The 27,153-nt window shown below is 53.1% G+C and overlaps 1 protein-coding gene across 3 annotated transcripts; it reads left to right on the top strand.

Annotated features, from left to right (window-relative positions):
• Nucleotides 1-350: 350 nt before the first annotated feature.
• On the top strand, nucleotides 351-27,153 carry ITPRIP (inositol 1,4,5-trisphosphate receptor interacting protein). Of its 3 annotated transcripts, none has more exons than XM_032281549.1 (2): nucleotides 351-1,223; nucleotides 23,290-27,153. In XM_032281549.1, the coding sequence occupies exons 1-2, from the start codon at nucleotides 1,186-1,188 to the stop codon at nucleotides 24,959-24,961; spliced, it is 1,710 nt and encodes a 569-aa protein (XP_032137440.1). In that variant the 5' UTR covers nucleotides 351-1,185; the 3' UTR covers nucleotides 24,962-27,153. The 3 variants fall into 3 exon arrangements, with proteins under 3 accessions (XP_032137440.1, XP_032137443.1, XP_032137442.1); XM_032281552.1 differs by having other exon boundaries at nucleotides 351-1,844; XM_032281551.1 differs by having other exon boundaries at nucleotides 352-1,106.

Raw genomic sequence — 27,153 nt, 5'->3', positions numbered from 1 at the left:
AACCCTTCTCTGCCTTTTCTACTGATTGCGGGATTTGGGCACGTCAAAGGGAAGACCATGGAAGTTAAGGGTTTTTTTTTTTTTTTTTTTTTTTTTTTTTTTTTTTTTTGAGTCGGAGTTTCGCTCTTATTACCCAGGCTGGAGTGCAATGGCGCAATCTCGGCTCACCGCAACCTCCGCCTCCTGGGTTCAGGCAATTCTCCTGCCTCAGCCTCCTGAGTAGCTGGGATTACAGGAAGTTAAGGGTTTTATAAACTATTAAGCTCGACCAGGATGCTGCTGCTGCTCCTCCAGGCCTCAGTTCTCTGTTTCTAACATAGGGGTAGTAACACTTCATCTAGTCACAACAGTAACCAGGTTTAGAAACGACGGCTTCCGAGAGCATCCGGTCACCGTTGTCCTTTGTGCCTGGTTAAATCCAGAGAAAAGCAATCAGGCATTTGTGTATCACAAAAGTTAGTGAGTTATTTTAATCCTTTTAAGCTGCAAAAGGGAAAAAGGCTGGCGTTATGTCTCGATTTATATTTTCCTCCAAGAGACCGGCCCCAGGAATTCTGCCACTTGTAAAACGCGCCGCAGAAAACACTCCCGACTTGTAATAACTTAACCCCTTCCGCTCCGTGGCTTAGAACGACTTTTAAGGGCGTCCTCTCCGCGCCCCTGTCCCCTCTCTCCAGTTTACTCCAGTAGCCTGCTTCCGTCTCTCCCAGCCACTCTCCAGTTCTGCCGTGCCGTTGGAGTCTCTGGGAGCTCACTGGACAGATCTTCCCGGCGGATCCTGGGCCCAACCACCGAAACCCACGCGGTCCTCCTTAAAGAGCTTCCGCAGCCGCGGTTGGAGGCGGGTGTTTTGTTCTTATAAGGAGGAAAAAGTTTTTGTGACATCCAGGAAATGAGTAACTGAAGTCCTGTAGAGCCAGCCGACGGAGGCCAGAAGGCGGGAGCCAGCCGGGGCATCTTCCCCCGCGCCCCTCTAAGTGCCTGGCCGCATGCTCCGCCGCAGCCGCCTGCAAGCAGCGGCGCCCCGGCCCCCGACCCGCGCGCAAAGCCTGTGCTGGAGCGGTTCTCCCGCGGGGGGGACCAGGGACCGGAGACCCAGGCCAGTCGTAAGTCCCGGGCCAGCCTACTGTGCTGAAGGAAGAAGGGCGCGATGGAGACCGCGAGCTGGGAGGAGCTGTGCCGGGGATGGCTGCCGCGAGCGGGGGCGCCTGCTCGGCCCTCGGGTGGGGGCTGACTTTGGAGACCCTCTTACAGCGCGCCTGCCCAGGCGGGCGCATTGTCTCCTGGCGGTCACGCGTCCTGCTCCGGCCGCACGGGGGTGCGTCCAGGGCGCTCGCTGCAGCTAGGGCTGCGGGCGGCTTTTCCTTGCGCGGGGAGCCTCGGGGCCCAGAGCGGGACCACGTTTTTGTTCCTAGCGCCCGGGCAATCCGTTACTTCTCACATCAGAGCAGAGCGCTACCGCAGAAAGAAAAGCCGGTTCCCCTGCTCATATTTGCCGCCCCCTTTTCCCTGTCCTCTTCCCTCCTTTCCTGTAAGAAAGGAACAGGAGTGAGGTTGTTTTTTTCTCGGTTCAGGGTAGTGAAGTTATGGGGCTGCTTCAGGCCGGATAAAGTCCCCGCCGCTTCCTCTTTCGGGTCTGTTAGTAGACCAGACCCCATACTCTGCAGACTTTCTCATGGGACTGCAAATAACTCTCTGCCACTTCACCCCTAACCCCACCCTCAACCCCCTCCCTGTGACTTTGCCATTCTGGCTGCCAGGTGAAGACTCAAGGAGTTCCAGGGCCGGACTCCCCATCCAAAACGCTCTTTCTCTTAAAAAAAAAAATGACGCGGACTAGTAAGGTAAGATATTTTGCAGAACCAGGCAGGGGCGTCATTTTGCCTTTGCCCTCTGCTGGTGTGAGAAAGGCACCCGTTCACAGCTCGTAGAGTACCAGATATTGGTCGCAATCTGGACTGTGGTCTTTTGGATCTAAATCGGGTTCGCGGTCTATTTTCTTGTTCTTTTTTTTTTTTTTTTTTTTTTTTTTTTTGATATGACCCAGGGCTCTTGCCTTTTATAAACCGGGTCTGACTGCCAGCTAAAGTTCTTCTGTGGTTGGGGCAGTTTTAGGCCCAGGTTAGCCCTGAAAATGGAGTATTAGAAAAGTAGATTACCGCCTTTCTCCCATATGAAAACAAAACAGAAAAGGCTGTGTTTTTGAGTCCTCCCTCCAGCCTACTTGCCTAAGTAGCTTTCATTGTTTGCTGATTCCCTGTGTGTTGCTGCTGCTCCAGGCCATTCTGCCTTCAGATTTTCTCCACTTGTGGGTAACCGTGAAGTAGTTATACTGACTCTGCTCACCCTGGGTGCATTCTTCTCATGCTCAGGAGATCTACATTTTACATAAGATGAGGTAAAGTAAGCATGTGAAATTATAGCTGTTTGGGAACAAAAGGAATGCAGTTTTGGTTTTGGTTTTGTTTTTTGCATGACTCAGTTCCCAAGCTTAACTTTTCCCTTTGGCATCCTGAGCTTGGGGTCCTGAGGTTGTATTTTCCTTTCACAGCTGTCAGCAGAGAGGGGTGGCCATCAACAAAGCCAGAAAAGAGGCTGGGCAGGGTGGTTCTTGCCTGTCTTCCCAGAGCTTTGGGAGGCTTGCTTGAGCCCAGGAGTTCAAGACTTAGAGCCAGGATCATCCATTTGGAGCTAGGATCATGCTACTGTACTCCATCCGGGGTGACAAAGTGATACCCTGTCTCTAACCTCCCCTCTTACCCCACACCCCGCTGCACCCCCCGCCTCAAATAACTGAGCAGGAGAAGGTGCCTTCAGAGTCCAAGACTCTGGTCCCAAGTTTGGAGTTGAGAGTCCGCTCCAGTGGGGATGAGGTGGCAGCGCAGCCTGTGGGGCTTAATGGAGAATGTACTTGGGTGGGGCAGGCGCTCCAAACGTGCTGGGAGCTGAGAAGCAGGACTTTATTATGGATGACACCAGGCCATACTGGACCCTCCACTCCTCCAGTCTTCCTGGGTGCACCCAGGGGTGGTGTTTACCTGGATCATGTCACCTGTCCCAGGGGATGGCTCTTAGTTGTGCCCACTCAAAAATCGGGTTTTATGGAAATCAGTTTCCATAATTTTCAGAGCGGTTTGGACTTGAGCTACTGATTCACCCCGAGAAAGCTCCCAGAAGTGGGTGTACGAGAGGAGAGGAGTACAGAACCACAAGGATGCTGAGAACTGTTCATGATAACCTCCAGGGCTGCTGCTACCCTATTCAGTCCTTCGAATGAATTAGAATAAAGTGCTCTGTCTTGGCAAGACAATGCCACTTGATGCCACTTAGAAATACTGGCCTTACCTGAGTGGACATAGCCAAGCCATGTAGCTGGGCAAATGGCATGTGAGCTGGATTTGTCCTCACCCCTCAGCCAGGTGCCCTTAATTAGTACACGGCTTGTTCCGTCATTCACAGCAGCCCTGATAAACAGCCACTGTTGAAGGCTTAACATTCGCCAGGCTTTTTTTTGTTTTCCAAAAGCACTTAGCCTGTATTAACTCATTTAATCCTCTCAGTAGCCCTATGAGCTAGGTATTGTGAACTCCATTTTACAGATGAGGAAACTGAGGCACAGGGATGTTAAGTGTTCAGGAGCCTGGAAGGTGAGTCTCAATCACTGAGCATTCATAGACCGAGAAGCAACTTAAGCTTAAAAAGCTAGTTTAATTGGGGACCCTAGTGGGAAAGAGGGAAGAACAGTTGCCTTTTTCTTTCTTTGTCAAAGGAGGAAATACCTGTTCTCAGCCCAGGTGGAGGAAGGAGGGGAAATTCATCTGGCAGGAGGAAGAAGAGGAAAGAAAGAGGCAAGCCCGGCCCTGATGGCTGATGGGGAGCCTGGCCCAAGAAGCAAGTGACTTGCCTTTCTCTGGGTGGTGTGAGGTGGCAGATCCAGTTTGGGGCCTAGCATGAGGGTGATGAGTAAGTGCCCCTAGGTATGGCTCAGAGGGAAATGGCAGTGGCTGTGTGCAGGGTCCTGACCTAGGCAGAGAGCCAGTGGAAGGAGATGAGACATCTGTCCCGACCTTCCAAACCCCTAATCCCCCTCTGTGGTCCCTTGCTTCCTTGTTGGAGTCCTGTTCAGCCACAAATGCCCTTCCCAAGTTCGTTCAGGAAACCTTCCTGAAACTCCATTTCACAGCTCCATATACATGATCACTGAGTTTTCACACCATACAGCTGAGCTTAATTAGCTGGAACCAAGCATTTCACTGTGCACTGTCGATTGGCACTTTAAACAAAAGGGGCTTCTCATCATTGAGGAAGTCAAGATGCCTCCTGGGAGGTGACAGCTGGTGCCCAGCAGATTGCTCAGAGGGTGGTGTTTACCTGGATTATGTCACCTGTCCTAGGAGATGGCTCTTAGCTGTGCCCACTCAAAAACCTGATTTCCATAATTTTCAGATTGGTTTGGACTCAAGCTGATTCACCCCGAGAAAGCTCCCGGAAGTGGGTGTACGAGTCAGAATGCTGGTTTATTAATTTGCAAGGAGACTTTGCAAACATCTCACAGGCTGGATGTCGTCTCTTCCCTGCATCCTAGACAAGCCATATGGAAAACCAAAGCTGTGCTTAGCAAAGCTGGAGTCAGAACCATGCAGGAGGAGCATGGGGTAGGGGGCAGTGATGTCCAGTAGCGCAGGACATCCACTGTCTGCCTCTGTGGCCCCCTCACCAGCAGAAAGATACCTGCCAGGTAGACTGGATACTCAGGTCAGCCTGGCTGTGGGCATCTCCTTGGCCAGTGCCTCAAGGGCAGTATTTCCCTGAGAAATCCTGGTAGAATTTCTCCCTTTCCTCTTTCATAATGTAGTAATTTTTTATTTTATTTACTTACTTGTTTGATGCTTTGCAAGCATTAGCTCCCAGCAACATAGATTTGCATTTGCGGGTCGGGCGCGGTGGCTCACGCCTGTGATCCCAGCACTCTGGGAGGCCGAGGCAGGCGGATCATGAGGTCAAGAGATTGAGACCATCCTGGCCAACATGGTGAAACCCCATCTCTACTAAAAATACAAAAATTAGCTGGGCATGGTGGCATGTGCCTGTAGTCCCAGCTACTCAGGAGGTTGAGGCAGGAGAATTGCTTGAACCCTGGAGGCAGAGGTTGCAGTGAGCCAAGATTTCGCCACTGCACTCCAGCCTGGCGCCTGGTGACAAAGCGAGACTCTGTCTCAAAAAAACAAAAGATTTGTATTTGCGTAAGTTCAGTAACTACTGTATAATCTCAGGGTTGTAGGGCCAGGCCATGAAAATAATGCTATATGCAAATCAAGAGGATGATCAGGTAACCTGGATGAATCAGTAGAAAGTCAAGCATAGAGCAAAGACACATGGTCCCTAATCAGCATGGAGGCCGGCCCAAGGCTGGCCACTGATTGCATCCTCTGTAGGGCAGGGGGCGAAGCCCTCCTAAAGCAGTGCCTTCCTTTGCTGCCTCAGGCCACCTGCCCTGCCCAACTGGCCTCTTTGGATTTAAAGGGCTCTTTCTGGTCTCTGTCCAGGCCCTTCATGGTCCATCTTTAGTGAGCCACATCTCGAGGTGTCCAGAGCCGAGGAGGTGTGAGCTCATGGGCTTTGAAGTGGGGCAGACTTGGGCTGAGTCCTGGCTCCACCACTCAGTGGTTGGGCGTTCCCAGGAGTTCGGCAAGTGCCTTGATTCTTCAAGCCCCGGTAACATCATCAGTAAAATGAGGATGACCCTCAGGGCTGTGGGGAGGGTTGAGTCAGACGTCGCGCAGAAGGCACTGAGCACAGAGGCTGGTGCAGACTGGAAATCCGCACTCTTCAGGACAGCAGAGTTAATCCAGGGTCTGCGTTCTCTGCCGACTTCTTCCCCATCAGGTCACTGCTCCCTCCTCTGAGGTCTGGACACAAGGCCGTAGGGACCCAGACTGTCCTAGATGGGGAGGACATCTATTCTCAGTGCTCTTTCCAGTGGTTTGTTTGGAGCTGCTCGTCCTGATCTTTTGACCAACTCTGGCAGAGGGAAAGTCAGATTTAAGGCATGAACTGTAACAGGCATCCAGAGAGGAAGGAAGGGTGAAGAACTCTTCTGGGAGAGGAAAGGGGTCATTTGGGAGTGCCCAAAAGGCCTGTAGACTCCTCCTCAACAGTTTAGGACCTGTGAAGGTTTCCCACGGAGAGCACCTTCCCCTCTATCCATTAGGCCCACCCCGTGACATCAATGGAATGGAAGCACCCTGCAGGTGACATCACTGTTGCTCAGGGCAACACCTCCACCCTAAGGCAGACAAGGAGGTGAAAAAGTGGCCTCAATAGTAAGACGCATGTTGAAGGGAAGGGACATAGAAGGTGTCACATTCACAGGTGTGTTTCTCAGAGGCTGGGGAGGGGATGTGCCTGGGTAGGGGGAAGGTGAAGAGAGGGAGGCACTGTGGTCTCAGATCTGGGCTGTGTCAGTTGGTGGTGGGTCTTTAGGCCATGGGTCAGAGAACCCAGTGCTGACAGCTGCCATCTCCTTTGTTTCTCTGAGTGGGACTCCTTAGAGGGCCTCCTGCAACCTGGATTTGTAAGGAGGGTTAGGGGAAGGGCAGGCCGGAGCAGTGTTGGGACCATCGGAAAAGTGGCTTTCTATTCTTCAGCCTCCCCACGAAAAGAGAGTGAGAAGTAGGAGGCTCACATCCTTACTACAGGGGCTTCATTGATGGAGCAGTCATCGTGCATCTATGTTATGCTCGGCCCTATACCAGGGATTCAGTGGCCTCAGGGAGCCTTATGATGAAATGCACATGGAGAGGAAGAGAGTATGGAATCCACTGCCCCAAGAGGCAGGACCAGCTGGAGATAGGAATCCAGTCTCAAAGTTCACTTCACTCAGCTCTGGCATTCCCTGGGAAATTCTAGATGGGTTAAACTAAATTCATGGAATGCTTTCAGCTGGATGTGCTTGAGATACACTTGCTAATTTGGGAGGGGAGTCAGAGGGGGCGGCCATGGATGTCCACCTCGTCCCACCTGGTATGGCACTGTTTACAAGGCTGAGGTCACTCAGCAGTTCCGATGCTCTTAACTTGGCGACCTGTGGTTTCTGCCACATCTTATCAGGTGATACCTACTGCTCCTCCTAAGCAAGGGCTGCCACACATCAGCACAGGAGACAAAAGAGGCAGGAGAGGGAGGACTCCCTGTCCTGAAGAAAGGTGAAAAACGAGATGATACAGTAGGTCTGTCTATGGAGGTTTCAGGAATCGCCTTGTCCTTCCACTTGAAGGCACCTGATTCAAGTTTTTGTTTTGTACAACTAGGCATAACTTCAGGTGCTTTTCTGATGTCCAGCATATCACTGGCTACAGTCATTGCCCTAATTCTTGTATGCACCTGGCTTTTTCAGGTTTATAAATGAAAATTAGAGTATCATTAGCCGAGATGACCATTTGCAGATTATGATTCTATTTACAAATATGGTCCCGAATCCATCGTTGTGGATATTACATTGTTCATATAAGTAGAATGGCCTTGTTAAAAAAAAAAAAGTAGTTATTTACTAAGCAAAGCTTCTTTCTAGGGGTTTACACATATTTATTTATCGTCCTCACAACAACCCTTCAAGGTGAGTATTATCCTAGTTTTACAGGTGAAAGACTCAGAGTGACTTGCCCCAAACGGAAAACAACAGAGACAAGATTCAAACCTAGATTTGCTCTCTCCCAGGGCCTTAGACTCTTTCTGCCACCTCAGGCGTCTGCCTGGACACCATAGCCCAGAAAGTATCAGATGGTATAAAGAATGTCACAAAATTTAAGAATCAAAACTGAGAAGACAGCAAGCAGACCACCAGCTCCAGGCCTGAGCCTTCTGGTCCCTTCCTGCTGTGATTCACTCTGATATTAGCAGACCTAATGAACTTCGGGGACTCCTTCTGCCAAGCGATGCTGTGAGTGTAGCCTGGGCTATATGAGGATGAAAGGAAGGAAAGGCTTCCCCTTCCAGCACTCAGTTTTCTTTTCTGTTTAATGGGCACAGCTACAGGCAGTTCCTGATAATATTCAGAGCACTCTGCAATCCTCTGACGGAAGTTCCTAGGAAAAATACAAAATACAAAGGCCCACAGCTATCAAATGACCCACTTCCAGGTGCATAACACAGTGGGACGCTCACTGCGCTCACTGCCCGGGAAGAGGGCTCGGCTTGGAAGCTGTCCTGGGCTGCTACTGTTTTCTCTCCCTTCCAGGTCATTTCCCTCAGCTGATGCAGGAGTCCTCCTCACCCTCACTCCTCCTCCTATATCAAAGCAGCAGGGAGGTGTCATCATTTTGGCCCTGCCCACTGGTGCAAAACCATGTGCTCATAACATACTGTTCTCATGGGAGCCAGCTTCAATAGCCTCTTAGCAGCAGTCAGGGGATCCGCCTGAAGTTTATGAAGGAGTCCTTTGTTTGCTGAGGCTTTGTTCCAAAGTTCCCAAGAAGGCAGGGGTGCAGCATGCCTGGGCCGGAGGGCAGGAGAGCAGGGGCTGCCTGGGTCCCACCCCTGTGTGCCGCCTTAAAATGTCCCTAATGTACCCATACCACTTCCTGATGTTTCACCCCAATACATACCTACCTGCCAGGGTCAAGAAGCCCTCACTCCCTTCTTTGCAGGGCAGGCTTTCCATTCCTTTTATCTCAAATAGCCCAAGCCACACACAAAATCTTGGTAGAAGGACTCTCAAGCGTTCATTAAGTCTAACTCCCTGTTTCATGCCCACATTTCATCTAAGTTGTCACCTACCCTTGCCTAAACAGTCTGGGGAGGAAAGTCCATAGGTACATGTCTAATTTTGCACAGATACCAGGTCACCGAGCAGCATAGCTTATGGCTTCATGGGATGATCATAGACTTGAAAGTCAGATAGGTTTGGATTGAAATGCTGGCTCTATGATGTTGGTGGGTGGCCTCACCTCTATGCCTCAGTTTCCTTATCTGTAAAATGGGGATAAGTGCCTGCCTCCAAGGGTTGATGTGAGAATGATACATGTAACGCATTATTGCACAATAAATGGGATGCAGTAGTTGTAATTTATTAAACCCTCCCATGGTGCGTCAGGGCCCTGAGGCTTGTCCTGTTTTTCTCCTGAAAGAATTACTTCTCTGCTCCTTCTCTTACCCTGTAATCCTCTGTTTATCGTCCATTTCTGCAAGAAGCTTGAACAAGAAGGGAGGTGTCCAAGGCAAGGCAGCTGAGGGTCAGATAAATGAGTCGGGGTTCATTCCTGGGCCATAATGTTGGCAGTGAGTCCACCTGCAGTTAGATGAAGGTCAGTCCAGACCAAAAGGGGCTGCAACCATCTCTGTCTCCAGGACTACGTCTGGAAGGGATTTTGCTTACATTTCCCAAGGCACTTACACTGTTAGTGCTTTGCTTTTCTGACTGCAGGGTACCTCCCGGGAAGAAAGAATGAAGAACTTCTACATTCTTTCTTCCTGGGAGGTACAGCTTCCCACTTCAGTCCAGGAATTTCATATTCCTGCTCCTGGGAGTAAAGGCAGTGAGGTTCTTTTCCCAATCCTAACTCCATTCATGTATTCAGCACCTACCCTCTTCCCATGCTGGGTACGCAGAACCTAACGGAAGAGCTGTCGGTGTCAATAATGCCAGGCTGGAGGGAGCGAGGAAGGGTGCTGCTGACCCTCCTCTGTGTCAGCCCCTGGGGCCTTTAGAAGAAGACGAGGAGGTGGAGGAAGCAACTTAGTCATACTCTCCAGGCTTCTGGAGGAGCCGCAGGGATGTTGCTCTTCCCAGAGGACTCCTTAACATTGCAACCATGACAATTTAACAAATCAAAAGGGAGACCTGACCATGGCACCAGTACCAGTGCCGATAGCAGTATCATTTGCCAAGCTCCGCTGAGGGATTGTGAGGTGGTGCACAATGTCATAAATTGGACATATTGCCATAGCAAGCAGTAGAGCCAAGATTCAAACCCAGGACATCTGATTCCAGAGTTTGACTGCTTAGCTGTGGTTCTCTAAGCCTCTGCAAACTGTTAAGCTCTTCTCAGCTGATGAGCTATGGGCTGTTTCTTTCTTGGTGACCCTAGGAGTGGGAATGAGCCCGTGTGAACTCTTCACTAGCAGTGGCTGCTTGCTGCGCACCTCGGTCTGACACACATGTGAGTCAGGGGTCCATGCATTTGGCAGGCATTTGGGCACCTACTGGATGCCAGCACAGCCTCGGTGGAGCACCCGCATCACACCTTATTGCTCTGTCCCTGTGGCTAGAAGACGATGTCGCTGTAGGGTTGTTTTGTGCAATTCATAGGGAGTATGACTCCGAGTAGGTACAGGTACTTCTGGGAGCAATTTTGCTAACTGTTCCTAGCCTTACCATGTGGGCCCTCTGCTCTCCGGAGAGGAGGACTGGTTTGCGCTGACTGGTGTGGGAGGGCTGGCAGGGGCCCAGCTCTATTGTTCAGCCCAGATCCCTGCAGCAGAGCGCAACCAAAGACGCTCTTAATTTTTTTACAGCTTTGTCTTTGTGTCAGTAACTGTTCCCCTTTATTGAGATGAAAGGGGGTTTTAGATCTTTGCAGGCAGAGTGTGTGCATGTGCGTGCGTGCGTGCGTGTGTGTGTGTGTACGCGCTTCCCTTCCTCTCCCCGCTCTCCCCAGCCCAGCTGGGGCCCAGGCATTGTGTCAGGTACCGCCTAAGCCACAGGGGACCCGGGTAGAAACACAGTCTGGGATTTCTTTCGCTGTGTGGGGCCCAGAATCTCTGGAAGCCAGGACGTGGGTAAGAGATCAGTGGGGTGGGGAGGCTGCCGTGGGCATCTGGCCTGTCCAAGCCATGAGAAGGCCTGGAGGGTTCATCCTCCCCGATCTCCTAGAGGCAGGGTGTCTTTCTAAGCTGGGCTTTCCTTGTTCCCATCCAGGGATCAAAAAGAAGCTGGCTGCTGGGTGCTGGCCCCTTATTTAATTCCACCCATCCCAGTTCCTCAGTGAAAGGGGGAAAGTGGGAGTGGGCGGGGAGTGGCCAAGGGAGGGCTTTGTTCCCTCCCTGTTTTCCTTTGTGTTTACTCCCAGGCTCTGTTCCAGCCCCTTCCTCTTCCCATTGAGTCAGTGTGTCTGCTGTTGTGTGGAGCCTGTGTCTGGGCGTGCAGCCTCCCCTCCCTGCCCCACTGAGAAAGTGTGGTTTTGTCTGAACGTTTGCAGCTCTGCCTGGAGGCAGGGGGTGTGTAGAGCAGGGGGTGGAGAGAGGAAGGGGATGAGGCTTGGGAACTCTGGCATGTCCTGCCCCAAGTTCGTTATTCGTGTTCTCTCCAAACCAGCACTCTTGTGGGCTTGTGGGTGAGAGGCGGCCACAGGGCTAGGGGAAATTCTGAGGAATATGAGCCCAGACCAAGCCAATGGAGGACAACGGGAAGTGGCGAGGGCGGCATTGCTGGAACTGTGATTCAGGCCGAGGAATCGGAGGTGGGAGCCTGGTGGCCGAGGGAGACCCCCCGCACAGGCTGACTGTGGGAGATGCATCCTTCCTGCGAGTGGTGGGTATTTGTGGGGGCTTTCTTGTGAAAGTGGTGCCTCCAGTGCGTGGTGTGAGCTGTGGGCCCCCAGGATAGTGTGTGTCCTTGGCACCGAGTACAGATCTATGCCAGTTGCTCTGGGGAATGTAAAGATAAACAGGACCCCACCCTTGCCTCGAGAAGCTCACAGTGAGGATGGTGATAGGGCAGGACAAGGACAGAGGCAGATGCGGGGCACACCAGGGTGACACGGGGCCTGGAGCCAGGCTGTTGTGTGACCTTGGGCATGTTGCTCCACCTCTCAGTGCCTCCTGCCAAGAACGTGGGGCTGATGGCCCCTGGGGTGGCTGCGAGGGTTAAATAGGATGACTTAAGGATAGAGACACTTGGGACTCGCCTGGGTTGGGTGTGCCAGGTACATCTGCAGAGCCACCTGAACTATACAAGGTGCCTGGCTGCACTCAGTGGGACCTAATTCCTCTGTCCCTCTCCCTCCCCTGTTCTTCTCTCCCTTAGAAGAAAGAGGGTTTTGCCTTAGGATCCAGAAAGGCTCCTTGGAAGTGGTTTCTGAGATAGGCTTGCTATGAGGTCAGTTGGGTAGGGTTTTGGCCAGCAGAGAGGTGAAGCATGGACGTTTCCATGAATGGTGTTGGGGTCGGGGGTGCAGGAGGTATTTGGGGGAAAGGAAATGATCTGAAGTGGCAGGGCCAGGCAGAGAGGGAACCAAGGCGTCCTCTGAGGCTGGTTGGGCCAGGCTTGAACATCATTCTCACAGCGCTGACGTGTGTCCCATGGAAACCAGACCCTATTGAAATAGGGAGGGCAGATGTGCAGTGTTGGGGAGCTAACTAGGGGTTGTCAAGTGTTAGAGAGAGTTCAGACGAGCTGACCCCAAAGGCCTACGCTGGCCAGCATGTAAGAGACATTCCATTTCACATGAAATCGCTAGGCTTTGGTACAGAGCAAAGGCCAGGTCAGAGGTGGCTGGGGACACTAGACATACCCCAACAAAGAGGAAGGTCAGCGAGGGGAGCTGGCTGGGAGAGAGGAGGGAGCATCGTGCTTGGAGACTGCAGTAGTCTCTTGGGGTGGCCAGAGCAAGTTGCCACACACCGGGATTTCTTCTCACAATTTTAGAGGTCAAGATCAAGGTATCAGGGCCACGCTCCCTCCGGATGCTCTAGAGGAGAGTCCCTCTTTGCCTCTTCCAGCTCCTATTGGCTTAGATGACCCTCGGCTATGGCAGTGTCACTCCCACCCCAGCCTCCGTCTCCCCTCACCTCTCTTCTGTCTCTCATTTCTGTCACTTCGTAAGGATACTTGTCATTGGATTTCAGGCCCTCTCAGGTAATCCAGGATAATCTCATCTCAAGATCCTTAAAGTAATCTCATCTGCAAAGACCCTTTTCCCAAATTAGGTCACAATCATAGTGGTTGGGGATTGGCAGGAGGGGGAAAAGGAGGTGTGGGCCAGAGCTCAGGGTTGCAGGGAGCCGTGTCCTTGCCTCTGACACTGTTTTACTCCTGGTCGCCTCCTCACTGTCCTCTCCACAGCCTTAGACATCAGGCCTTGGTCTGTCTGTCTGTCCCAGGGTGCTGTGATTTCTGTGATGTCCTGCTGGGGGACACAGGCAGAGCAGCTGGCCGGAGGGATACTCTGTCCTTCCTGGGAGAGGACGGCTTCCCTGCCTTCTCCATTTGCTCGCCGAGGGACGTGCACCAGCCTGCGGAGGAGCGAGAACAGGAAGGATGTGGCTTGCCCACCCAGAGTCGGCAGAGTCCAGCCCTCTGTCCTTCCTGTGCCTCTGCTGGCTGGCAGGCCACCGCATGACCCAGTCCTGAGGACAGGGTTGGCCTCCTGGTGACTTTTTGAAAGTGCTCCCTCTTCCGACAGTGGGCCCTGAGAGCACTTAATGCTTCGGACGGGTGTGAGCAGCACCTCTGTGAGTCCAGCCAGCGCGTTCACGTGCACACAATGGAGGCTCACTGGAGCCAAAGGCAGCTCCTGCCCCATGTGTACTTCCCACCTGCTCAGTGGTATGGCTGCCTCAAGCAGGCACTGGGGTGGAGCTCTCCCTCTCTACTCTGTCCTGCTGCTCCACCTCACCAGGGTCCAGACTGACCCCTGCGTGCTTCTGAGCCCAGCATCCCACTCAGTCAATCTGGGCCCTCCCATGGGTTAGGGAGGCAGAGTTGTGGCTCCTGGGGCCCACAGGCCTTACTATAATACCAAGCGCTCCTAAGTGCCGCAGCATCAGGACTTTTTGCTCAGATGAGCCTCTGCTGTCCGCATATGGACATGCTGGCTGGACTCAGGGGTACCCATTCCCACCCACCCGAAGCATTAAGCATCCTCAAAGCCCAATCTTAGAAGAGGGAGGGACTCAAAAAAGTCACCAGATGCCAAACCCAACAAGGCCTCTTTCTCTTCTAGTCCTTGCAGAGGCCTTGGGGAAGGAAGAAAATCTGCCCTGGTATTTACAGTAAGCCCCTACAAGGCCTGGCACGGAGTCAGCCCTCATAAGTGCTGTTTAGGATTATTCCCAGTGTGGCTGCTGGGACTGACCGGGAAGCACTGGGGCAGAGTCAGGCCTAGGTTTGGGGAGAAAGGTGGAGCCGGTATTTCAGGGAGTCACGGACTCAGAGGAAATAGTGGGTTTGCTGAGTAGTTGCTGACGGGGTAGGAGGAAGGAGAGTCCCTGGTTAGGGGTAACTTTGAGGAACGCTTCACGGGGGGGTTGCAGACCAGAGCCCACAGGCTCTGGGTGGCCACTAATTTTATTTTTGAGATGGGATCTCACTGTGTCACCCAAGTTGGAATGCAGTGGTACCATTTCAGCTCACTGCGACCTCAGCCTCCCAGGCTCAAGCGATCTTCCCACCTAAGCCTCCTGAGTAGCTGGGACCACAGGCATGTGCCAACATGCCCAGCTACCTGTCTACATTTTTGATAGAGACAGGGTTTCACCATGTTGCCCAGGCTGGCCGCAAACTTCTGAGCTCCGGTGATCCATCTGCCTCAGCCCCCGAAAGTGCTGGGATTACAGGTGTGAGCCACGGCACCCAGCGTTGCTCACATGGTTTTTAAAGAATTTTGTTGAAATAGCAGCCAACATTTAAAAATAGGGGGGATTTTGATAAAACCCAGATTAGCGGCTTTTCTTAGGGAAAAAAAAGATCTTGCCATTCCAGGTGCACAGAATGTATGATGTGGGGATTCGCCCCATCAGATGAAACATGTGCCGTCCAGTTGACCAGTGTCCCCTCCCTTCGGCTCTCCACTTTTCCTGCGGGCTGGCCCTCCCAGACGCTTGATTTTACAATCTGTAGCCTCGAGACAAGTGGCTGGAAGAGAGGAAGGGAAGGAGCCCGTGGCCACAGGGTGGCAGGTCCAGGGAAGGTGGGCTAGTGGAGGCCTCCCATGGTCCTGCCCAGTGGGAGGGGCCAGGTGCCTGGACGGGGTTGGGCTGCAGGGATGCGGAGAAGGGGAAGTGCTGGGCACCCAGAGCCACACCCTTTGCACCTGCTTTCTCAATGATTTTTTGTTGGTCCTCTTCCTTCCTCTTTCCTCACTTCTTTTCTTTGCCTATCCCTCCCCTCCAGCCTCAGTCTGCTCAACCGCCCTCCCCCCATATTCCCTCTCCTGTCCCCATTTGGGGTGCGAGTGAAGAGGGACCCAGCCAGACATGTCATGGTGGGAGCAGCACTGCGGCCTTGCACTTGCTGGGGCAGGGCCCTTCTCCTCTCCCACTGTCCTGGGAGGATGGGAGCCAGTCAGGCTGAGCAGTGATTCCTTCAGAGCCAGCGTTACTGAGCCATTTGTGCTGTGTCCTCTGTCCTGAGTTAGGCAACAAGGAAGGAGTTGGTGGAGACACGTCACCCCACAACTCTATCTGCCTCCAGCCACCTCCTCCCAATGTGCAATAAGTCGACTCCCAGTTACATGTTGGGACCCTGCAGTGTGCCCATCCCCGTGCATGGTACCCCCAGGGCTACAGGAGACCATTCAGCTTCTTGACCATGCTGGAACTGTAGGTAGGAAGGCAGGGACTGGGGAATGACACAGTAACGAGCAGGAAGATGGCCTGACCTGCAGGAGTTCCAGGAAGGGCGAGATAGGCCAGGTCCAGGGCAGGCTCCTGGAGAAGGGGCCCTGAGCTGGCCTTGTGCTATGGGAAGCTGGTGTCACTGCAGTGTGGGGCGTGAGCCCTGCTAGAGAGAAGCATGAAATCGAGGGTGAGATGAGTCGGCTGAGCCAGGGAAGGAGAGTGTCACAACAGCTCAGACTGTGTGCCCATGGGTTCCAAACTCTAAAACGAAGACTCAAACTCAATCTCTGCTTGCCTTTCTCATAATCCTGTTTCTGCAAGGCCTGGGAAGCTCAGGGGACAGTGAACCTGGATAATTTTGGTGGTTACTACTGACAGTGATGCTGCGGAGGTGCCCCCAGGCAGGGGAAGAGGCAGGACTCCACTCAGTCTTCCATCAGTCCCTTGAGGGATAGAAGGAGAACAGAGGGAGGGGCATACTCTGCCTAGGTGCTGTTGGAATTCGGTCATGCACTGCAGACTCAGGACCCCTCCCAGTGGCCTCCCCAGAACATCAGTCTCTTCATCTGTAAGAGAGGTTTAATGTGACTACCTGAATGAGGTGGTGACAACTGAATGACAAAACCATGCAGAGTACTTAGCATCCTGCCTGGAATTGGACACCTGCTTCCTAAATGGCTATTCATCAAAACATCTTCACCTTTCCCCACCCCTCCCCTGTTCCGTGCTGGAATCGCTGCCGGGTGTTCCCTGGGAGGGTCCATAGGATGACCCCCAGCCTGCCTCTTCTGCCCCACCCACCCTCCAGGTCTAGCATGTCTCCTGTTTGGGCCTTGGTTTCTACATCTGTAAAATGAAGAAACCTAAATTCAACTCTACATTCTGACTTTCTTACATTTTTGGCTTGATTTCCCCCCAACAACTGCATACCTCAGAAGCTGGGACTGAGAAACTCCAGCACGCGGCCAGGATACAGTAGGGGTTCAGCCCAGACTCATGGCGGTGTGACTCTCCCTTGGCTCCTTCTTTCTGGAGGACCCAGAACCCAGACCGTGAAAAGGACCCAAGTCACCCTGAGGGCCGGGGCTAACAGTGCCCTCCCCTGCCATCAGCCAGTCCTTTATTCCATTTCGTAAAGGAAACCCATCAGCTGCTCATTTTGGCTCTGAACGTGATGCCGGGCCCAGGGCTTCTTTTGCTGTTGTAATTAGCAGAGCTAATTGCATCTGTCGGGCTGGGTGCTGGGCAGGTCCTTGGCAATTTCCAGGATGTGGGCTGCTGTGACCCTGCTGGAGCCCCACCCACCTACCCAGAGGACACCTGGTTTGGGAAGGAGTGGTTCTCAGACATAAGTAGGCATTAGAATGACCTAGAGGGCTTGTTAAGACACAGATGCTGGGCCCCAGCCCTGGAATTTCTGATCAGCAGGTCTGAGGTTGCCTCTGAAAATTTGCATTTCTAACAAGTTCCTAGGTGGCACTGTTGCTGCTAAGCATGTTGAGAACCACTGTCCCAGAGGGAATATCGGGCGACCAAGAAATGGGTCCTGGGCACCCCTGCTGCTTAAGGCTATGGTCAGCCAACCCATGGTGGGAGTAGATGGGCAGTGGGCAAAAGCGGTGTGATGAACAGGTTGTGGGGCCGGACACAGGCTCCTACTGTTCCTGGTTGGTGGAAGGAATTCTGTCTGGAAGGAGAGGAGGACGTGATGGTGGAGCCAAGGGGTTACACACCGACATCTCCCCAACAGGTGAGGGCAGGGAAGCTCCAGACAAGGAGAAGCCCTCAGAGAACGGGAAGGAAACTCCCTCCCTCCTCTGCGTTTTTGCAGCCTAGAGCTCGTGTGCCTTTCATGCCCCACACCTCATTGTGCCTGGGGACCCCGTACGTAGTGGCTGTCTACCTTCCCACGTGGATTGTAATGCTTTTGCTACCAGGGGCCAGGCCATACTCATCATCACAGGCCTTGAAGCATGTAGCATGTTCCTCGAGCTCAGTATGTGCTCCGTACATGCAGCACAGTGGGAAAACGTGAGCTTTGCTGGCAAAGACAGAATGAGCTTGAATCTCAGCCCAGCTATGGCTTTTCTAGTCCTGTGGCTAGAAAATGACTTAGTCTCTTGGGTTTTTGGTTAACCCATCTGCAACAGGGATGGCACCCACGTCTTAGAAGGCTACAGTGGTCAGTGTGTGCAGTGCCCAACACATCCTAGTGAGGGCTTGAGAAATGGGAGCTATGGCTATTGGACAATGCTTTGTGGTGTTTATTGGATTAAGCTATGGTGGGGAGTGCTACAGGCTCTGGGGGACCCAGGAGTGAGGGACCCCAGTGAAGGAAGGAAGCCATCTTGGATTTCCCCCGGAGTCTTGGCTTCTGGCCAGCCTCAGAGTAAGGGTCTGAGTAAACCACCGGTCCTGGCCAGCCACCTGCAGCCCTCTGTCCAGGCCACCCAGAAGCTTCCGCCTTCCCTCAACCCCTGTTGCCCCGTGACCCCGGCGTTGTCAGGCTAAGTTTAGCTGTGAACAGCATGGGCCACCCCTCTCTGGACAAAGGCGGAGGTGGAGAGGAATTCAGCAGGCTTCCTGCCGGCTTCCTGGCAAGTAGACAGAAAAAAGCCCGCCAAGTGACCCAGGTTTATTCTCAAAGCCAAACCTACTGGCTGATGTCTCAGACCACAGGTGTGGGAGAGCCTGGTAGAGGTGAGAACTTTGGGCCAAGGCAGAGGTGGACATCCTTGAATTGGGAGTAGGGGGGACTCTTTGAGGAGGCGTATGCATGTGTGTGCAAGTACATCCACACATATACACACATCCGTGGTTCGGGAAAGGCTCCTTGCCACCCATCCTGTCTCAGAATGTCAGAATGCCCTGCTTCCCTCCCTTTTGTGGACAAGTCAACTCTATAAAATATTTGAAGGGATTTATTCAGAACCCATCTGAGTGACCAAGGCCTGAGGCACAGTCTCAAGAGATCCTAAAAACATGTGCCCCAGGCAGTTGGGTTACAGCTTGATGTTATATGTTTTAGGGGGGACAGAAGTTACAGGCCGGCCAGGCGCTCATGCCTGTAATGCCAGTTCTTTGGGAGGCCGAGGCAGGCAGGTCACTTGAGGTCAGGAGTTCGAGACCAGCCTGGCCAACTTGGGGAAAATCCGTCTCTACTGGTAATACAACAGTTAGCTGGGCATGGTGGGGCATGCCTGTCGTCCCAGCTACTCAGGAGGCTGAGGCAGGAGAATTGCTTGAACCTGGGAGGCAGAGGTTGCAGTAAGCTGAGATCGAGCTCACGCCACTGCACTCCAGCCTGGGCAACAGAGTGAGACTTAGTCTTAAAAAAAAAAAAACAGAAGTTACAGGCCGACGTCCATCAGTGCATGTGTAAGGTATATGTTAGTTTGGTCTGGAAAGGTGGGACAGCTTGAAGTGAGGGCAAAGAGCGGCTTCCTGGTCATCGGTGGATTCAAGGATTTTTCTGACTGGCAATTGGTTGAAAGAGTTGTGTTATTATCTAAAGACCTGGAATCAGTAGAAAGGAGTGTCTGGGATAAGGGGTTATGGAGACCACGGTTCTTACTATGTAGATGAAGTTCCAGGAAATGGGCTTCAGAGAGAGAAGATGGTAAATGTCTGTTAGATCTATAAAGGTGCCAGACTCTTGGTTAATCCAGGAAGAGACCTGGAAAGGAAGGGAAATTCTGTACATAATGTAGATTTTCCTGACAAGAAACAGCTTTTCAGGCCCGTTTCAAAATATGTCAAAGGGGTAAAATTGATGTCTTTCAGGGCTTTCTATCTGTCATGTGATGCTATAGTGGATTGGAATTCGGGGATCTTATTGCTAGAGAGTGTGTTTTGTCACTCTTAAGATCTCTGTTTTCATGTTAATGTTGGTCAGTTGTGCCTGAATTCCAAAGGAAGGAGGATATAATGGGGTTTGTCAACCCCCTCCTTCCGGTCTTGACCTGAACTAGTTTGTAAGGTTTATTTTGGAATCCCCTTGGCCTACAGGAGATTCTTCTGGCCCCTGGGGCCCTCAGGGCCGCGTCCCCTATGACTTGGTTTGGGAAGGGGAAGTAGCAAAAGCTTCAAACTGAGCCCCATCTAGTGGGCACCCTGAGCAGCCACAGCCCTATTCTCTGCCTGGGCCTGTCCATCCCTGTCCTATCCCGTAGGATGCTGCAGACTGAGCCAGCCTGTGCAGGGTTTAACAAGGAGCCAAATGACAGCTGGGATCCGATCGGGGAAGCAGTAAGCTGAGAAGTGGGAAGATGGTTTACATGAGAAAGTGAGTCAGAGGAACCCCCTGACCAACAGGAGGATCCGAGGCTCCGAAGGCTTCTCCCCTTTGCTGGGGGCCAGGGCGGACTCTGGAATGTGCCAAGGAAGAGCAATAGCAGCGGAACGTCTTGTGCTTTCAGAGCACTTTCCAGCGTGTGTTTACTCCTTGTGCCTGGGGCTTGGGCAGGGCTGCTGTGCTGGGCAAGTGAGAAAGCAGAATCCCGAGGATGCTGAGGAGGAGGAACCTGCTCAGTGCTAAGCACCCAAGGTATATGATCTCACCTGCCCTTCCCAACATCCCTGTGAAGGAGGGCGTGTTATTAACGCCTTCTCACAGGGAAAGTGTGCGAGCGCAGAAGCTGCGCCATCCACCCACACAGTCACCTAAGGTTGGAGCCCAGGTCTGCTGGGCCAACAGCCCAGGCCCCCTTTCCTTGCAGTTCTTCCTGCGCAGGTGCCCTGTTTCCCTGGTGCTTCTGCTGAGTCTTGTCTGTAACCCTACAATTGCCAGTGCTACTATGCGCTGCCCGCATCCTGCCAGAGTTCCTTGTAGGGGCGTCTGCGCACGCTCCATCCTGAACTCCTCCAGGCAGGGTCATCTGCGGATTTCCATCCCATCACAGTTTCTTTTCTAAGAAAACATGCTCAGAGGCAAGCATGTTGCTGAGTGCTTTAAATGCATTATCTTATTCAAACTTTACAACAGCAGATATGATTTTTCTCGTTTTACAGACTAAGAAACTGAGGTTCTGAGAAGCAGAGTGACTTGTCCGGAGTCACCTCCAGTAGGTGCACATGCTGGGTTCTGACCCAGTGTCTCCTCTTGAATCTGTCCTCTTCTCTCCTTGCACACAGAGTTGGTCCCTTTGGTAGGTTTGGAGTTCTGAACCTTGCCTGCATCAGTAGCTCTCATAGCTCTTCCTCTGGCAGGAATGAAGATGTAGCAAGTAGCATCGTGAAGTGTGGCGTAGACACAGGGAGGGTTCCCAGCCACAGGGCTTGGCCACGGCCCACTCCCCTCTTTGTGGCATCCTACACTGAGTTGACACGGAACCTAGGTAGGTGGTTGCCCAGGCTATTACTGTGACTGGTCAAGGCCCATTGTGTCCAAAGGCGGCTGCCTGTGCTCCAGGCACCTTGAAGGACCTCAGAACCCCCAAAATATCTCCTAACCGGCTGCTGCCTAATATTCTGCTGAGTACTCTACAAATTTATGTTAACACTCTCTCCCGTGTTAATCACCCAGCCTCACAGTTAGTTATGCGTCGGACCCTCCCCGGCAAAACTTTCCATTGATGTTTCTCTAATGTAGAAACCAGGCTGACCTGTTTCTGCCATTATCCAGCAAGCTGCTCCCTGGCTTGGGGAAGGAAAGCTGGCTTGCTGCCCCCTGCACTTTTCCCTTACCCCACCCACCTTGCAGTGTGGCTTCCTCCACTTTCTCCTGGGGCCTTTCCTCCCGTGGAAACGCTTCAGAGCTCATCTCTGAGGCCCACACTGAGAATCCGCAAGGTGAAGGACGGACCTTCTCCACTCCTCAACCCTTTTGTGTCCCGCAGACCTGTTCAGCTGTGTATGGGGTGGAACTGTCTGAGTCACATCTGAGCAGCAAGCTTTGTCTAGGCGAGACCAGCAGCCAACTCAGCCATCTCCATCCTGCGTCTTGCCAGGGACTACCTGCAGAGATATCTTTACCTGGGGACAAATCCCGGTTCCTAGGCACCATTAGGACAAGAATTTCATTGTGCAAATTCCAGGTCAGGGGCTCAAGCCAAAGGGAATGGGGCTCAGGCCGGCACAGCAGTTCCTATCAGCCAGTATTGGCGCGCACCAGGGGGTGGAAGGAGCCCTGTGCTCTCAACTATCTCAGGACCTCAGCTGATTTGCATTTGGCCATTTGCTCCCATCGCCAAGGTCCCAAGCAGAGAGGGGGTAGCCGCAGCGTGCAAATAGCAGATTGTTAAGCCCGAGGTTCCTGCTGAGAAGAGAGGAGGTAAGTAAGGCTTGCAGTTGGCGTAAGACAGTGCTTCTCAGATTTTTATGTGGATGGTATTAAAATGTGGATTCCGATCCAGAAAGTGTGGGTGGGGCCGAGATTCTGCATTTCTAACAAGCTCCCAGGAGATACCGCGGTTGCCGGTCCTTGGATCAGGCTTTGAATTGCAAAGATTGTAGGGATTAGCCTTTCCCCAAAACTCACCTGAAGCTTAAAAATCCACTTATCCTAGGGGAACAGAGTGCCTCCCTTCACAATTAAGAAGTCAGATTTAAAGTTCAGATGCCTCATGGCAAGAAGGCAGTGACTCTTTGCTCTCTGGTCATCTCCAAGATTGTCCTGGGGAAAGACAAAAGCCAGGAGAGTGTGTCTGAATTTGAGGTAAGGTCTGCCAGATCGGAAGGAGACGTTTACAGAAGAGGAGGATAAGGGCTCAGATCTACTTCAGAAACAGTTACTGTTTGGTGAATATGTGCTGTGCCCTGGTCACTGGGCCGTGCAGTTTGCAGGGATCATTGCATCTATCAATACCATGACCCTGTGGGATACTATTGCTTTCCTCTTGTGCAGCAAGGAAGCCAGGGCTCAGAGAGGTGTGTTAACTTGCCCAGGGTTACACAGCTATGACAGTGCTGGCTTGGAACGTAGCCCTTTCTCCCTTAACCACTAGGCTTTACTATATTGCAGGAAGATGGCATTCACTTGGGAGAGAAGGGGATGTTTTATTCAGGACTATTTTGATTTCAAGTGGTGGAAAGGCCACTCAAACTGACTTAAAAGGAGTTTTTTTATTGACTTGTATGACAAAAGAGCTCACCTACCTGTCTGCTTGAAGACAGCAATCCCTTCAAGCAGAGCTGAGTACGGGGAGGGGGTTTCTGTTTTCCTCTGTGTTGGTGCCTTTCTCAGGTGGGCTCCCTTCCTGAGAGCCCACTGCAGGTGTAATCCTGTTCCCTCGGCAACCTAGTAACCAAGCTAGCAACAAGATGAGTTTTTCTCCCCATTGGGCCCAACACACCCTACATCTGTCTCTCATTGGCCCAAATTGGATCAAATGCTCATCCCAGAACCAATTGCTGTGGCTGTAGCTGGGGGGCAGAATGTCTGATTGTCCTGGGCCTGGGTTTTGAGCCCACCCAGGAGCTTGGAGGTGGGTGTATCCTTGCCCTGGCCATAAGGACTGGTAGGAGAAAAGAGTTGGTTCCCAGGGACAGTGGGGTGCTGCTGCCATCCAGAAATGTCTGGGTAGGACAGAAACAGATGCCCACCCCAGGGTAGACCTTTGGGGCTCTTCTGTGGCTAGACTGAAGCTCCTGAGGCAGCTGCAGTGAGCCTCGATGGGTTGAGTGGGAGAACTAAGACCTTCACCAGCCCCGAGGGGCTGAGGTTGGTGCGGGGTCCGGGGCTGAGGTGGCATTGAGGGAAGCTTGATGTGACCATCAGTCTCTCTCTGTTCCCAGGAAAGCTCAGACCATGGCCATGGGGCTCTTCCGCGTGTGTCTGGTGGTGGTGACGGCCATCATCAACCACCCGCTGCTGTTCCCGCGGGAGAACGCCACAGTGCCCGAGAATGAGGAGGAGATCATCCGCAAGATGCAGGCACACCAGGAGAAGCTGCAGCTGGAGCAGCTGCGCCTGGAGGAGGAAGTGGCGCGGCTGGCAGCTGAGAAGGAGGTGCTGAAACATGTGGCAGAGGAGGGCAGGCAGCAGAATGAGACACGCGCGGCCTGGGACCTCTGGAGCACCCTCTGCATGATCCTCTTCCTGATGATCGAGGTGTGGCGGCAGGACCACCAGGAGGGGCCCTCCCCTGAGTGCCTGGGCGGTGAGGAGGATGAGCTGCCTGGGCTGGGGGGCGCCCCCTTGCAGGGCCTCACCCTGCCCAACAAGGCCACGCTTGGCCACTTTTATGAGCACTGCATCCGGGGGGCCACAGCCGACGCTGCCCGTACCCGGGAGTTCCTGGAAGGCTTCGTGGATGACTTGCTGGAAGCCCTGAGGAGCCTCTGCAATCGTGACACCGACATGGAGGTGGAGGACTTCATTGGCGTGGACAGCATGTACGAGAACTGGCAGGTGGACAGGCCGCTTCTGTGCCACCTTTTTGTGCCCTTCACACCCCCCGAGCCCTACCGCTTCCACCCAGAGCTCTGGTGCTCCAGCCGTTCAGTGCCCCTGGATCGCCAGGGCTACGGCCAGATCAAGGTGGTCCGTGCCGACGGGGACACCCTGAGCTGCATCTGCGGCAAGACCAAGCTCGGGGAAGATATGCTGTGTCTCCTGCACGGCAGGAACAGCACGGTGCCCCCCTGCGGCGACATGGAGAACCTGCTGTGTGCCACGGATTCCATGTACCTGGACACGATGCAGGTCATGAAGTGGTTCCAGACGGCCCTCACCAGAGCCTGGCACGGCATTGCCCACAAGTACGAGTTTGACCTGGCCTTTGGCCAGCTGGACAGCCCGGGCTCCCTGAAGATCAGGTTCCGCTCAGGGAAGTTCATGCCCTTCAACCTGATTCCTGTGATCCAGTGTGATGACTCGGACCTGTACTTCATCTCCGACCTTCCCAGGGAGCCATCCGAGGGCACCCTGGCCTCCAGCACAGACTGGCTCCTGTCCTTTGCTGTCTACGAGCGCCGCTTCCTCAAGACAACACTGAAGGCGCTGCCCGAAGGCGCCTGCCACCTCAGCTGCCTGCAGATCGCCTCCTTCCTGCTCTCCAAGCAGAGCCGCCTGACCGGCCCCAGCGGGCTCAGCAGCTACCACCTGAAGACCGCCCTGCTGCACCTCCTGCTCCGCCGGCGGGCGGCCGACTGGAAGGCGGGGCAGCTGGACGCTCGACTGCATGAGTTGCTCTGCTTCCTGGAGAAGAGCTTGCTGGAGAAGAAGCTCCACCACTTTTTCATCGGCAACCGCAAGGTGCCCGACGCTATGGGCCTCCCGCAGGCAGTGCTCAAGGCGGAGCCCCTCAACCTCTTCCGACCCTTTGTCCTGCAGCGAAGTCTCTACCGTAAGACACTGGACTCCTTCTATGAGATGCTCAAGAATGCCCCTGCACTCATTAGTGAGTATTCCCTACATGTCCCCTTGGACCATGCCAGCCTGCCCCAAAAAGCCAACGTCCTGTAGAGCATGTGGGACTCTGTAAGCTAGGATGAGGGCATTCCTCACAGTCACACTCCTGGTGACATCTGCCAGCGCTGTCCTGGGGACAAGGCGGGCTTTCGTGGGAGCCGTGCTCAGCCTGCCAGGAAGCCAGGCCCTACAGTGCAGAGGAAACAGAATTTCAACAGGAAGCTGGTACCATTGGGATCTGTTGGTAAAGCTGTCATTTGGGTTTAGGGACTGATCCCCTGCAGTTTACTTCTGGATCATCATGAATGGCCAAGATGGCCGCAGAACATGCAGTGGACCCTGAGTTGGAAACAGTGCAGATGTTGGATTTGGTGTTAATTCTTTTTGCATCCCAGATCCAGTCTGTACTTGAGTATCAGCAGAGGATCCATGAGAAGGCTGACGGGGAACTGTGTTAAGACCCAGCACCGGTATTCCCAGCCCTTGGCCTGACCGTCTGCAGCCAGAGCACTAACAGGGACAGATGTGGGAATGTCCATCTTTACTACACAACCTGCATGACAGCGGTCCCACCATGGCTGCCACTTTTTTATATTATTTGGAGAAAAGACCTTGTGTAGATTCGGGTCCCGAGTGACTAACATCTCTGTCACATGGAAATGGGTACTTGGTGGCATAGAGAAACACGGCCACTTTTTCAGCTACACTGCTCTCTCAGGTGCACCCCCTTCTGCTGTCCCTTCCCCAACATACTGGGTCCTGAGCGTGGTGGGTGTCATTTGCCATGCTGGGTGTCAGCTCAGCGGCCCCACATCTCTCTTGATTCTCTCCAAAGGGGAAGACAGATGCTGAAGGTGGAAGCTCACCTGGAGAAGGAGACACACAGGGTGACTGGGGCAAAGGACAGCTGGAAAAGCAGCTCTGTCACTTCTTTATTGGCATCTGCAAGGCTCCTGAGGTCATGGCATTCCCAGAGGGTGTGTGCAGGGTCAAACCTCTCTATGTCTTCTGGCCCTGCGTCCTGCAGTGAAGTCTCTACTGTAAGACAGTGGACTCCTTCTGTGAGGTGCTCAAGAATGCTACTCGTGTGGTGGGTTCTGGCTTGCAGCCTGGCCCAGTTCACAGAAAGTTGCAGAGATCAGGAGCCAGGATGTCATAACCCTGGGTTGTCCTCAGGGTCCCAATCCTAGGGCAGGGTGTGTGGAAGCAAGAGCTACTGTGGAAACCCAGCTCCGGTCTGCAGCCTCTGAGCCCCTAGTTCCTCACTCCAGCGGGGCTCCCTCACTGCAAAGAACCCACCCCTCCTGTGTGGGCATGCCTGACCACACAGAGGACCCAGACCCAAAGAGCCGGGCAGAGTCTCTGTGGTTGGAGCTGGGCTTCATCTCCAGGTCTGTGGTTCAGGCGGATCAGGAAGCCTCTTCTCCACCTGTGGCTTCACTGGCCCTTTGAGATTTCCTATTTCACCATCACTTCAGTTACCCTTGCAGAGGGCCAGGGAGTTGAGAATGTACCTGTGCTCTCCCTCCAGGGTTTAAGCCGGCCATGCCTTCCAGAGAGCATAACCAACTTGACATGGTTTCCCCATAAACTGAAGGAAGACGATCCTTCCCCACTCCCCAGAAGTGCTCTCAACCAACCTCAGAAAGCTCGAGAAGAGGGACCCTTTGCCCACTAGGGTGAATTCCTGGTGGAGCAGCTCAGCTGTGATCAGGGAAAACCAAACCTATAGGAAGCCTTCCAGTGTGAGCTGGAGTTAGACTGAACACGCACTTGGGCCTGCCTCTCCCTAGACCCAGCTGCGGGGCACACCAGGAAAGGAACCAGCTCAAGTGTGTCCCTAACAGCAGCCCAGACTACCCCCAACCCCTCACAACCCGACCTTCCTCATTCCATCAGATGTATCTGCAGAATCGGGGCAAATTTCCTTATTTATTTATGGCCCATGCCTTTCCCCCTCTTCATCCTGATCCCGTTTTGCTTTGAAGAGACCCCAATAACCGGAAAACGGCCTCCAGAAGCCAAAACCATGCCTGGATCTCCCACAGCTTCTCCTTTGCTTCCAGGAGAAAGTTCACAGAAAAAATACCTTCTGGCTTCTTGTTTATACGGAGACAACAGACCTCGGTGGGGAAACGGGAATCTTTTCTGTACCAAAGCTGCTACTAAAGCAGAAAGCAGTGGGACTCTTGGTATTTCATGCTGCCTTATTTATATTAAAGGAAGAATTAAATCTTGCAAGGAGT

Source organism: Sapajus apella, unplaced genomic scaffold, assembly GCF_009761245.1.
Source record: "Sapajus apella isolate SASKATOON/1434 unplaced genomic scaffold, GSC_monkey_1.0 scaffold13, whole genome shotgun sequence".
NCBI lineage: Eukaryota > Metazoa > Chordata > Mammalia > Primates > Cebidae > Sapajus > Sapajus apella.
The sequence above is the reverse complement of the archived record's forward strand: the minus strand, read 5'-3'. Positions and strand labels throughout refer to the sequence as shown.

Bases quoted from the DNA above. Each gene is read 5' to 3' on its own strand.
- ITPRIP (XM_032281549.1), top strand. From the start codon at position 1,186: ATGGCTGCCGCGAGCGGGGGCGCCTGCTCGGCCCTCGG. The intron at 1,224-23,289 runs GTGGGGGCTGAC...CTCTGTTCCCAG, and splicing joins GGCGCCTGCTCGGCCCTCGG to GAAAGCTCAGACCATGGCCA.